Source organism: Balaenoptera acutorostrata, chromosome 15 (genome assembly GCF_949987535.1).
Source record: "Balaenoptera acutorostrata chromosome 15, mBalAcu1.1, whole genome shotgun sequence".
NCBI classification, from domain to species: Eukaryota; Metazoa; Chordata; class Mammalia; order Artiodactyla; family Balaenopteridae; genus Balaenoptera; species Balaenoptera acutorostrata.
In genome coordinates this window covers 41,656,448-41,669,127 of record NC_080078.1, presented here as the reverse complement: position 1 = coordinate 41,669,127, position 12,680 = coordinate 41,656,448, and the positions used below count along the sequence as shown (strand labels likewise).

The following is a 12,680-nucleotide window of genomic DNA, read 5'->3' as shown; positions in this document are numbered from 1 at the left end:
CAGTCTGTATGTGTCCCTAGGTCTGAAGTGGGTCTCTTGTAGACAGCATATATATGGGTCTTGTTTTTGTATCCATTCAGCCAGTCTATGTCTTTTGGTTGGAGCATTTAATCCATTTACATTTAAGGTAATTATCGATATGTATGTTCCTATTACCATTTTCTTTATTGTTTTGGGTTTATTATTGTAGGTCTCTTCCTTGTCTTGTGTTTCCTGCCTAGAGTAGTTCCTTTAGCATTTGTTGTAAAGCTGGTTTGGTGGTGCTGAATTCTCTTAGCTTTTGCTTGTCTATAAAGGTTTTAATTCCTCTGTCGAATCTGAGTGAGATCCTTGCTGGGTAGAGTAATCTTGGTTGTAGGTTTTTCCCTTTCATCACTTTAAATATGTCCTGCCACACCCTTCTGGCTGGCAGAGTTTCTGCTGAAAGATCACCTGTTAACCTTATGGGGATTCCCTTGTATGTTATTTGTTGCTTTTCCTTTGCTGCTTTTAATATTTTTTCTTTGTATTTAATTTTTGATAGTTTGATTAATATGTGTCTTGGTGTGTTTCTCCTTATATTTATCCTGTATGGGACTCTGTGCCTCCTGGACTTGATTGACTATTTCCTTTCCTATATTAGGGAAGTTTTCAACTATAATCTCTTCAAATATTTTCTCAGTCCCTTTCTTTTTCTCTTCTTCTTCTGGGACCCCTATAATTCGAATGTTGGTGCATTTAATGTTGTCCCAGAGGTCTCTGAGACTGTCCTCAATTCTTTTCATTCTACTTTCTTTATTCTGCTCTGCGGTAGTTATTTCCGCTATTTTATCTTCCAGGCCACTTATCCGTTCTTCTGCCTCAGTTATTCTGCTATTGATCCCTTCTAGAGAATTTTAAATTTCATTTATTGTGTTGTTCATCATTGTTTGCTCTTTAGTTCTTCTAGGTCCTTGTTAAACTTTTCTTGTATTTTCTCCATTCTATTTCCAAGATTTTGGATCATCTTTACTATCATTACTCTGAATTCTTTTTCAGGTAGACTGCTTATTTCCTTTTCATTTGTTTGGTCTGCTGGGTTTTTACCTTGCTCCTTTATCTGCTGTGTATTTTTCTGGCTTCTCATTTTGCTTAACTTACTGTGTTTGGGGTTTCCTTTCTGCAGGCTGCAGGTTCATAGTTCCCGTTGTTTTTGGTGTCTGACCCCAGTGGGTGAGGTTGGTTCAGTGGGTTGTGTAGGCTTCCTGGTGGAGGAGACTGGTGCCTGTGTTCTGGTGGATGAGGCTGGATCTTGTCTTTCTGGTGGGCAGGACCACGTCCAGTGGTGTGTTTTGGGGTGTCTGTGAACTTATTATTATTTTAGGCAGTCTCTCTGCTAATGGGTGGGGTTGTGTTCCTGTCTTGCTAGTTGTTTGGCATAGGATGTCCAGCACTGTAGCTTGCTGGTCGTTGAGTGGAGCTGGGTCTTAGTGTTGAGATGGAGATCTCTGAGAGAGCTTTCAGCCTTTGATATTACGTGGGGCTAGGAGGTCTCTGGTGAACCAATGTCCTGAATTCGGCTCTCCCACCTCAGCGGCTCAGGCCTGACACCAGGCTGGAGCTCCAAGACTCTGTCAGCCACACGGCCAGGTACGTGGGGAGTTTCTTGCCTTTGGGGAAGTCTGAGGTCTTCTGCCAGCGTTCAGTAGGTGTTCTGTAGGAACTATTACACATGTAGATGTATTTCTGATGTATTTGTGGGGAGAAAGGTGATAGTCACATCTTACTCCTCTGCCATCTTCAAGCTCTCCCTTAATTCTTAAAGTTATAATTTTCTAATTAGCTTTATTTTTGGAGTAGGTGATAGGAGTTACTTAACATGACTGTTCCTTTTGTACAAAAAGGTACATGGAGTGTGTATGGTTATAAAAGGGCAACACAAGTTATCCTTGTGATGTTGAATCAGTCCAATATTTTGACTGGGTTGGTTACAGGAACCTACACAGGTGATAAAACTGGATAGAATGTAATACACACACACACACACACACACACACGTGCGCACGTGCACGCACACATGCACTGGAAAAAGAAACGGGAAATCTGAATAAGGTTCGTGGGTTGCATCACTGTTGCTACTCTGGTTATGACATTATACTCAAGTTTTGCAAGAATGTTACCATCGGAGGAAACATACAAGGGATCTCTCTGTATTCTCTCTTACAACTGCAGTGAGTCTACAATTATCCCAATACAAAAAATTCAATTAATAAAAAAGGATATGGTAAAAAACTATGCCTTCCCCCTACCCTGACCATTAGCCATGCCAGGAGGCAACAATTCTTACCAGTTTCATGTGCATAGGAGTTAAAAGAAAGAAAAGGAGGAGGGCAGGAAGGGAGGAGGGGAAGGAGGGAGGGAGACTTCAAGCAGCTTGGGATGGTCCTGCAATGTATCAAAATAAATTGTCAGCTCTTTCATACTCACAATTGCCCTTGAGTACAGGAGTGTTTCTGCTGAACAGCCCCCTACATACACACAACCCCCACTTCATCTCCACTGGATTCCCGGAAGTAACCAGGTCTTTGCCCACAAGACAGGGCACTGGGTGACCCTCCTCTGGGAAATCTCACCACCCCATGATAAAGATCTAAAACTAGAGAAAGGAGCATTGCCCAGTGACATGGCCTGGTCAGATCACCTTACAGAGGCACCATCAGCAGACCCTCCTATGTGCATAGTTCCCAATCCTCTTGTTAATGGCCTCACTTAAATATGAGTAGAGGCCAAAGATCCCTTGACATAAGAAGAAAGCACATAATATGAAAAATAACAACAAACAGACAACAGCAACTTGGAGAAAGAGAGTCCATACAAAGAAAAGAAAACCTCGAAGACTACTATTAATATACTTTGGGATATAAGAAATTATACTGTATTGATGAGGCAGAACAGGATGGTATTAAAAATAATTTTCAGAGGAAAAAGGAGCTCTTAGAAGTTAAAAATATGACAGCAGAAATCAAAAGCTCAGCATTAGAATTAGAAGATATGGCTAAGAAAGCCTAAAGAAATTTGAGTAAAAGGATGAGAAAAAAACAGGAGAGAAGAGATAAGAAAATCAGAAGATCAATGCAGGAAGTCAAACACCCAAATAATAAGTAATCCAGAAAGAGTAAAGAGAGAATTTAGGATGGAGGAAATAACAAAAGACAAGTTCCCAGACCTGCAGGACATAAGTTTCCAGATTAAAAGAACCAGGCAAGTGTACCCAGGAAAATGCATGAAAACAGAACCTCAACAGTCATCTAATTGTGATATGACTGAACATCAGGAACAAAGCAAAGAGCACACATGCTTTTAGAGAGGAAAAAACAGGTTTCATACAAAACAATTAAAAACTGGGACAGCGTCAGACTTCTCAGAAGCAACACCAGAGGCTGGAAGAGCCATGCCTTCAAAATTCTAAAGAAAATGTGCTCCAACCCAAACCCTTGATGCAGCCTAAAGATCTTCTAAGTGTGGGGGTAGAATTAATATATTTTCAAGCCCACAATGTCTCAAACCTTTGTTTTGTTATTTCCACACCCCCTGTCTTAGGAGGCACCATGAGTGTGTGATCCCAAAACTGCATACCAAAAATGAAGGAATAAACCAAGAAAGACACATATGTGAGTTCCAGGAAAATTCCAATGCCCAGGCTACACCCTGGAGCATAACATCACAATCCCTGGGGTGGGGGGGGGTAGGACCCAGGCGTGAGGTTTACAGTTCCCCGGTGATTACAACAGGCACAGAAGATTGAGACCCACAGAACTAACCAAAGGTACAATTTTCACCCTCATGCATAACCTCACAGACCTGTATCTGTAGCAACTACTTATAATCTTGACTTTCAATCATTAGCCATATTCCACCTAGATGTCCTACCAGTAATCGAAGTCAAAATGTCCAAAAATGCGTATTTCATGTTCTTTCTTAAAAATGGCACTAATAAAAAAAACTAAAAACAGAGTAACCCTATGATCCAGCAATCCCACTCCTGGGCATATATCTGGAGAAAACACTAATTCGAAAAGATACATGCACCCCAATGTTCACTGCACCACTACTCACAATAGCCAAGACATGGAAGCAACCTAAATGTCTGTCAACAGATGAATAGATAAAGAAGGTGGTATATATCTACTGGGGAATATTACTCAGCCATAAGAAAGAATGAAATAATGCCATTTGCAGCACCATGGATGGACCTAGAGATTATCATACTAAGTGAAGTAAGCCAAACAGAGAAAGACAAATATCATTTAATATCACTTACGTGTGGAATCTAAAAAAATGATACAAATGAACTTATTTACAAAACAGAAACAGGCTCACAAACACAGAAAACAAACTTATGGTTATCAAAGGGGCAACGGGCTGGGGGAGGGATAAATTAGGAGTATGGGATTAACAGATACAGACTACTATTTATAAAATAAACAACAAGGTCCTACTGTAATGCACATGGAACTATATTCAATATCTTGGAATAAACTATAATGGAAAAGAATCTGAAAAAGAATATATAAAAAAATGGCGCTGTGACTTCTTGATGTCCACTGTGACACCCTCTTTCTCCTGGTCGCCCACGCCCTTTGTTCTTAGGTCAAAATTCTGCTCAAGAAACCCGTTGGTTACTTCCTGTCCTTCACAAGTTCAGTTTCAGGTCACCAAAGTGAATATGACTTCTGCTCAGGCCAAACAATGCAGAAGCACAAAGAGAAAAATGAAAAGAAAAATACAAAGTTGCAATGTGAAATTCCCCTGAACTAGGTCACTGATGAGCTGACTTCATTTGTTCCCCCTCTCCCAGCAGTGAAGAGTGACTGACAAGCAAGAATAATGGCTGGATCTCACCATTTGAATAAGCAACTTGTATGGGTCTGGACAGCTCCAGAAATGACAAGGGCCCTTCCCCTGTTCCCTGGAACACTCAGCTAATCTCTACGCTCTAGATTCACAGGGTCAGGACCAACCTGCTCCACGGTCACGGATGGGTCCAGGCAAGCTGCCTTTCTATCCAAGTGCCAAATACCCCTGCACTGGCATTCTCATCCCACCTCTCCCCTTTCTACACATGGATCTCGTTAAAAGGCTGAGGCTTCATGGAGTGTCTGTGCCTAACACCTGATCAACCTGCTGCAGCCTCCCACCACGCTGGGTACCAATGTATTTACATCTTCACCGGCAGTAAATGAGAGAAGTGGTCTCCGTTGCACCTTTGCCAACACTTCATTTTCACTTTTGCAGGTCCGATATTGAAAAATGATAACCCATAATTTTAAAATTTAGATATCCCTGGTTTCTATCAAGGCTGAGGATTTTTACTTGTGTCTATTGGACATTTGCAATTTGTTTGTTTGGTTGGTTGGTTTTGCGAATTCCCTTCCCATTTCTTTTACCTATTTTTCTATAAGTTTGTTTTTGTCTTCCATTCTTCACCAACCTAATTCCTTTATTTTCCAGGTTCCAGCTTCTCCTGATCACCAACATCTCCTCCATGCCATGTTGTATTTCTCATTTGTATTTCTCATAATTCTTGAAAATTAGTTGTTCAATGCCTCTCTTCCCACTAAAGTCTGAGCATCACGAGGATACTCTGGGTAACCGTCTCAGACACAGCTGTCACCCCAGCCACATGTTTACTGAATGAAGGAGAGAAGGTCCCTGTATCTTACACCGGTCGGGTCTGGGAAGAAACTGCTGCTGTTAAGGGAGTTTCATAAGGGACCGTTTACAAAGGTGGGGGCAGGGTTGGGAAGACCAGTGAGGGAGCGTGAAGCCCCCAGGACTCACAACAATGAAGAGCGTCACCAGCCCAGGGATGAGGATGAAGAGAGAACAGCAGGTAGACTGAGACCCAACAGGAGGAAGAAGTCTGGAAGATGGCATCCAAGTCTGGGAAATCATGACTCCATGATTTAAACTGCCCAAAGGTACCCATCACCGCTTCACTCATAGAAAACCTTCTTCCACAGAATCCTCAATACTTGAAATTCTCAAATCCCACACGGTGACACCATGTTTGAGACCACTGCAAACGAGAAACAAAAACCACTGCCAAATAAGCTCTACAGAAACTGAAGGCAGGAAAAGGCGAGAAAAACTCGAATTCCCTTCTTGGCAGGACTACCCATTTGCTCTGCGACTTCAGGGACATGTTCTGAACTCCCCGGACCTTAGTTCCCTCATTATAAAAGTCTGCATACTGTTATTTCTCCCTCTGAAATTATTTTGCTCAAGGAAGAGAAATCTCCTTAAGGAAAAAGAGCGTTGCCAAAATCCTATCCTATCAGCCAACTTCCACCAGGCCTTGGAATCCTTAGCAAATGGCTGGTTTTGCAATTCTTTTGGCTTTGCCAACCCTCCAGGGTAAAAAAAAAATCTTCCCACAAGGATTTAAGACTCACAAGGGGAGGAAATCTTTGAGAAAAATCTGGGTTGATGAGCAGCTAAGAAAAGCCAGGAGGAAGGAGACACATCTATATATGTTTAGGCAGAAAATAGAAAAGGTTGAAAAGGAATGTTTTTCTAAAATACTGCTTCTATGAAAGCAACCTTCTGTTACTCCTTTACTCCCGAGTCGACTGAAAAAGGCAGTGTGATTCCCATTTTCTATTCGAGTCCTCCTAGGCTGGGGCTAGGGATGCAGAGGCACGCAGCTCTGATGCAGGCAGGCTTGAATTCAAACCCTGCCTCTTAATGAAGTGTCTCTGATGGAGGTTCTCACCTTTCTCAGCTCAGGGTCAGCCCATGAAAAATGTGTAGCAACACTGAATTTGCTGGATTGGAGGCAGAATTAGAAGTCATGAAAATACAGTGTGCCTGTAAGTGGGCCTCTGACACACAGTTGCTAGGTTTTATCACAGGCACTGTCGCTCAGACATCAAAACAGCTTCCGTACTTAACAAATGCCTTTTGAGCATCTACTCTGGGTGGGGTGATGGGGTGACAAAGGTGAGGAAAGGTCACAGGATCCCTGACCTCCTGGAGCTTAGACTCTGGTGAAGAGGAGATGGTACTCAAATCATAACCAAAGAAACACATAATTGCCAACAAAATGCTACAAAGGTAAAACAGAGTGTGTTCAGAGAGCAAACAGACCAGTGGGGGACCTGGTCTAGCCGGGAAGCTCTTGGGCCTGGAAGTGAAGGATGCAGGCTGAACTAGCTAGGGTGGTAACAGTGGGACCAGCAGGCGCTAGAGGTCTAGGGCCAGAAGTGTCCCCTTTCTGAGGAGCAGAAGAAAGGCCTGAGTGGTGATGCATGGACAGGGGAGGGCAGGGAGGGAAGAAACAGCTGGAGAGTCCAGCCAGGCCTCCCAGGAAGCCACAGGAGGGACCGAAAGGTCATGGTCAGGGTGCTCTGAGGGGCGGGAAGCCACAAAGCTAAACGTGAGCTCTCAGCTCTGCAACTGAAATGTGCAGTTCAAATCCCCACTGCAGCCGCTCTTCAAATATCATCTCTGGACCCAACCAGGTAAGGCAAGCAGCATGATTGGACGGTATTTCAATAGAAATTGTATACACACATATACATACATACACACACACACACACACACATATACATACACATATATACATACACACACACATACACACATATACATACATGCATATATGCATACACACATATACATACACATGCATAAATACACATATATACATATACATGTGCATATACATACACACGTGCATATACATAGGCACATATAAGCATATGTACACATATACATGCACACCACATACACGCATATACATACACACACGTATATATGTGTGTGTGTATATACGTATGTATTATTTGCCTCTTACCATCTTGGGGAATGTCTACAATCACTCCTAAGTTATCATCCCTTTAGATCCTGGTTTTCCAAAGATGGCCACAACAGTATCTCCCATCACATGTGCTCACCTTACCATGTAACCTGACAATCCTCCATGGAGTAAGTGGTGGCATCAATGCCCCCTCTCCTTGAACTCAGGTTGACATCTGTCACTGCCCTAACCAACAGAAAATAGTGGCAGTGGTACTACGCAACACCTGAGGCTGACACATAAAAATGCCAGGCACGTCCACCTTGTTCTCCTGGACCCCAGATGCCACGCTCTGGGGAAGTTCAAACCAAGGCACGTGGAGAGGCCACGCATAGGTGTTCTGGTTGACAGCCCAGCTGAGGGTTCAGCCAACAACCCTCATCAACCCCAGACACGGGAGTGATGTTGCCTCCAAACGACTGCAGACCCAGCTGTCAAGTCCCCCAGGCCTTCAGTGTCTCCAGCTGAGGCCCCAGACATCATGGAACAGAGGCGTGCCCACTAGGCCCTGACCAAGTCCCTGACACAAAGTATCCTTGAGTAAAAACATGAAAGAGTCGTTTTACACCACTATTTGGGGGTGATCTGTTATGTAGCAACAGCAACTGGGCCAGAGAGTATCTCAAAGTTTATACGTATATACCTGTGTATGACTGTCCTTCTTCACTATTCACCACCCTAGGGACCTTTGGGAGGGGATGTCTCTAATTACTCCCAAGTTAGGACCTCTGGGCTTTGTCCACACCACTTATGGAAAAAGAGGACCAGGTTTCTTACTGCAAAGAAAAATTAAACACTTTTAAACCACTCAAAACATACAAAGTGATCCATTCACACTGCAAAAATATAAAAGAAAATCGCGTTAGCAAATCTGACACCTTATTCCAACTGGCTCTGAAAACAGATCAAAACCAAGATCTTCATCAACAACAACTAAATAGGGCACCGAGGGCTCTTCTTTCCTTCTCCACCACTGGAGGCTCAAGTGTCTGCAGCTTCAAGGAGGCAACGCATAGAAAGGAGACTTAGCCCAGGGCCTGGCACTTAAGAGCCTGCCAAATGCCGGTTAATATTATTATTGCTTTTGTTGTTGTGAGAATTAACATTTTTCTTGATTCCAGCGCTAATTCTTCCTGACTTAAGCTTAACAATGCTCCTGTCCCATCTGAGCAGGAAAGAATCTATACTGAGTTTGGTTAGATGTCCGGAAAGGGATCTCCGATTCCATACAATTAGAAATGTTATACAAGATTACATAACATAACTTCCACACATCTCTATTCTGGTTTGGTAAAAGAACTGTCCTTTTTATTTAAAAAAAAGAAAAATCAATATGTGTTAGCAAAGAGGCTTCTGAGAAGTTACACTTAATCATTCATGGTTTTCAAAGTGAATAAATAAAAATATCACCTTTGATCATTATGAAGGTACCCCCCTATGTGGTTATATAAATATTACAAAGCTGCACCCAGACGGTGGCATGAATACCAGGGGACACAGGTGGGATCAAAGAGCCAGGTCACCTCGGGTTGGTTTCTTCCTCTGCTCCCCAACTGCTGTGCGACCTTAAGCGAATCACTTGGCCTCTCCAAGTCATGGTGTCTTTAAAACAAGGCTGAATTCCAAATATTTTAACCGTACTGAAGGACCCTCGAGTACAGCATCCCCCAAGTTTCCGGGGTAAAAGTCATTATTCAGATGGTTAAGTATGCTGAATGGCAACCCCTCAAGCAAAATAATCACTTGCAGGTTCACACACATGAATTAGTATCTTAAAAAATTATCTCGAAAAACCTGGGCCTTGTGAAATCTTGCTGTGCATCGCGTAATGAAATTATCAATATCTAGTGGAAGGTGATCTGAGACAGAATTACAACTAGCATGCCATCCGCCGGCTCGATGTCACACGCCCCCCTACTGACGTTCACTGTTACCTTCAGTTACTGGGCTGGGGGGGTCTTCTCAAGCGCCACATTTATGGGAGGGGGTGGAGAGGGGTGGAGAGGCAGAAGGAGAATGTGGATGGGGACTTCCTGGCAGTCCAGTGGTTAGGACTCCGTGCTTCTACTGCAGGGGGCACGGGTTCGATCCCTGGTCGGGGAACTAAGATCCCGCATGCTGAGCACATGGTGCAGCCAAAAAAAATTAAATTTAATTTAAAAAAAAAAAAAAAGAAGAATGTGGATGGAAGGAAGGAGAAGATAGATCAAGGGAAGGTATGGAGGAAAGGGCTGTGCATGAGTCCCTCACAGGAACATTTCTGTCCATCTCCAAATGACATCTAGTCGCCAAGTTTCAAGCTTGCAGAGTGTCTGACACCCCCTCCCTCCGAACATCTCAGCTTTCCCAGGGCCCAGGCAGCCCCCTGCCACTGACGGACTTAACCATCTGGGTCACATCCTCTATCCAGAAAAACATCTTTTGTAGCCTTGAAAGTGGTGGAACTCGATGGCTCGGAGAACCCCAACCTGCAGGAAAATGGCCGGCATGTAAGTGACTTGGAACTCCCCTTTCCAAAGGTGGCATGAAGTACGGACTGGCTTTACACTCATCAAAACTGAGAAGATGAAAAGGGGGTTAATGAAAACCCTCTTTGTGAGAATCGGCCAGGAACTGCTTTTGGCAGGTCAGACTCTGCCCTTGGAGAGGTCGAGCCTCCCTCACCCGGCACGGTCCCCTTCCTGATGTCAGTCCTCATGGCCAGAGAATCTGGGATCCAGGAGAAGTGGAGAGAACCCGGGAGTCTCAAAGGCTCCACTGAAGACCAGGACGGGCTCTCTCCTTTTACCATATATGCTGAAGTCTGCTACGACCTGGACGAAGACCGACCATCTGCTTTCCCCGCCAGGCACGAGACAGTCAATTGGGGGAGGTCCCTTTTTTAATTGATAGCACCCTTAAAAATATTTGACCATCACTATCCAAATGCCTTCATTCTGCACTTCATAACACCTTGTATTGGAGCTCCGACTATCTTAACACCAAAGCCTGTATCTGGAACTGCTTTTCCTCACGACCATTTCCATGGCTGTTTTCCCAGGAACCGTGCCACTTGAATGGCCGGGACATAAAACCGTTTTACAACAGTTATTCTTCCAAGACTTTCCTCCGTTTCTTTGACAGCTGCACACCCAGGGTCCAAACTCTTTACCGTGGACAACTGTTCTGAGCACATTCCTCCACCAGGTCTATTTCAGCTCAAGAAAGGCCAAGGACAAAAATAAGACAAAAGTTGTGGGTAAAGGGGGCTCCCACCGCAGGGCACCCTGAGAGTAGTGAACAGAATGAGGGACAGTCCAGCCTAATGGCTTCTTCCCCAGCTGCAAGTCCACAAAAGGGATCCGTCTTCCCAGCGAGTGGTCAATGGAAGAGAACCAGTCCCAAACCCTAGCCGGGGGCCAGCACTTTTTTCCTGTCAGGAGTTCCCGGCACCTGCTCTGGAAAGGCGGGGATGGAGCTTCCTACCCAGTCCATCCCGCCTGAGAGGTTTTCGAGAACTGTATGCTCACCAGTCAACCAGCCCTCCCTCCACAAGCCAAGGAGTGCACAGGTGGTCACGCGCACAGGAGCCCGAAGCTCACCAGGACAACTTTATTACTGGCCACGGGGCACTCGTTTAGGCGAACCGTCCCCGCCGCCGCCCCCAGTCCCTCCAGCTCGTGGCAGGAAGGGCAGAGCCGGGAGGCACAGGTGAGGGTTCCCAGGGCAGCCACGCGCCCAGAGTGCCTGCCGCGGCCTCACCGCGTGGTCCTCGCCTCCGGGGCCCCCTCCGAGGGGCAGGAGGCGTCCTCGGCCCGGCACCCCCGCCCGCCGGCCCGGCCGGGGAGCCCGGCACCGCCGGAGCCGCAGCGCCCACTCGGGGCGGGCGGCGAGCACTCACCGTCGTGGTCCTGCATGCTCGACAGCGACCAGAGCAGCAGCGCCACCAGGGCCAGGAAGCCTATCTGGCTCAGCAGAAGGTCCCTCCGGCGGCTCCGGCGACGCTCGCGCTCCTCCTCGTCGGGCGACGGCATTCTCTTCGGGCGGCAGGGCAGCGGCCCCGGCTGGGGCCCCGGCGGGCGGCGGCCGCTCCGGTCGCGGGCGGCCGCGGCGGGCACGGCGGCTGGAGGCAGCTCCGCGCTCGGCGGCGGCGGCGCGTCCTCGCTGCGCTCCCGCCCGGCGGCCGCCGCCTCCTCTTCTTCCTCCTCACAGCCGCCGCGGGTCTCCCGGTCTTCGTCCTCGTCGTCGCTGTCGCTCAGTCCCTCCTCTTCCTCCTCCTCCTCCTCGTCGCCGCCGGCCCGCGCCGCAGCCTCCCGGCGCTCGGGGTCCCCGTCCTCCTCGCGCTCCATGGCTCCCACGCTCGGCGTCCGCGCTCGGCCTCGGGCGGCGGCGCGGCGGGGGCGGCGGGGGCGGCGGGGCGGCCGGGAGGCGGGGGCGGCGGCAGCCGAGGAGGAGGAGCGGGGAGGACCGCCGGGAGGAGGACCCGCCGCGGGCCAACGCGGCCGGCGGGCGAGGCCACCGGGGCTGCTCCGGCCTCGCGGGCTGCGGGAGCGCGTCGCGGGGCCGTCCGCCTACTCCATGGTCCGCGCGCGGGGCCGGGGCCGAGCGGGGCCGAGCGGGGCCGAGCGCGCCGGGAGCTCGGGGCAAGGCGGCAGCCTGCGGCGACGCGGCGGCTCGGGCTCGGGCGCGGGCGCGGGCGGGGGGCAGCGGCGGGGACGCGGCGGCGCTGGCCAGCCCGGCGGAGAGGGGGCGCGTGGGGAGGAGACTGAGCCGGGGAGGGAGCCCCGTGCGCGGTCCTGCGCTCGTGCCGGCGCGGGAGGCCCCCTCTCGGGACACACGCGTAGCCGAGAGGCAGCTCTCTGGGGAAAAGGGTTCGCCCG

General features: G+C 47.7%; 1 protein-coding gene across 1 annotated transcript in view; it reads right to left on the bottom strand.

The window, feature by feature from the left end:
• SLC24A3 (solute carrier family 24 member 3) overlaps nucleotides 1–12,275 on the bottom strand; it is a 473,993-nt gene extending 461,718 nt beyond the window's left edge. The window contains exon 1 of the mRNA XM_057530157.1: nucleotides 11,702–12,275. Within this exon, the coding sequence (XP_057386140.1) occupies nucleotides 11,702–12,149 (448 nt within the window). The 5' untranslated portion in view covers nucleotides 12,150–12,275. The remainder of the gene's footprint in view (nucleotides 1–11,701) is intronic.
• Nucleotides 12,276–12,680: the final 405 nt, after the last annotated feature.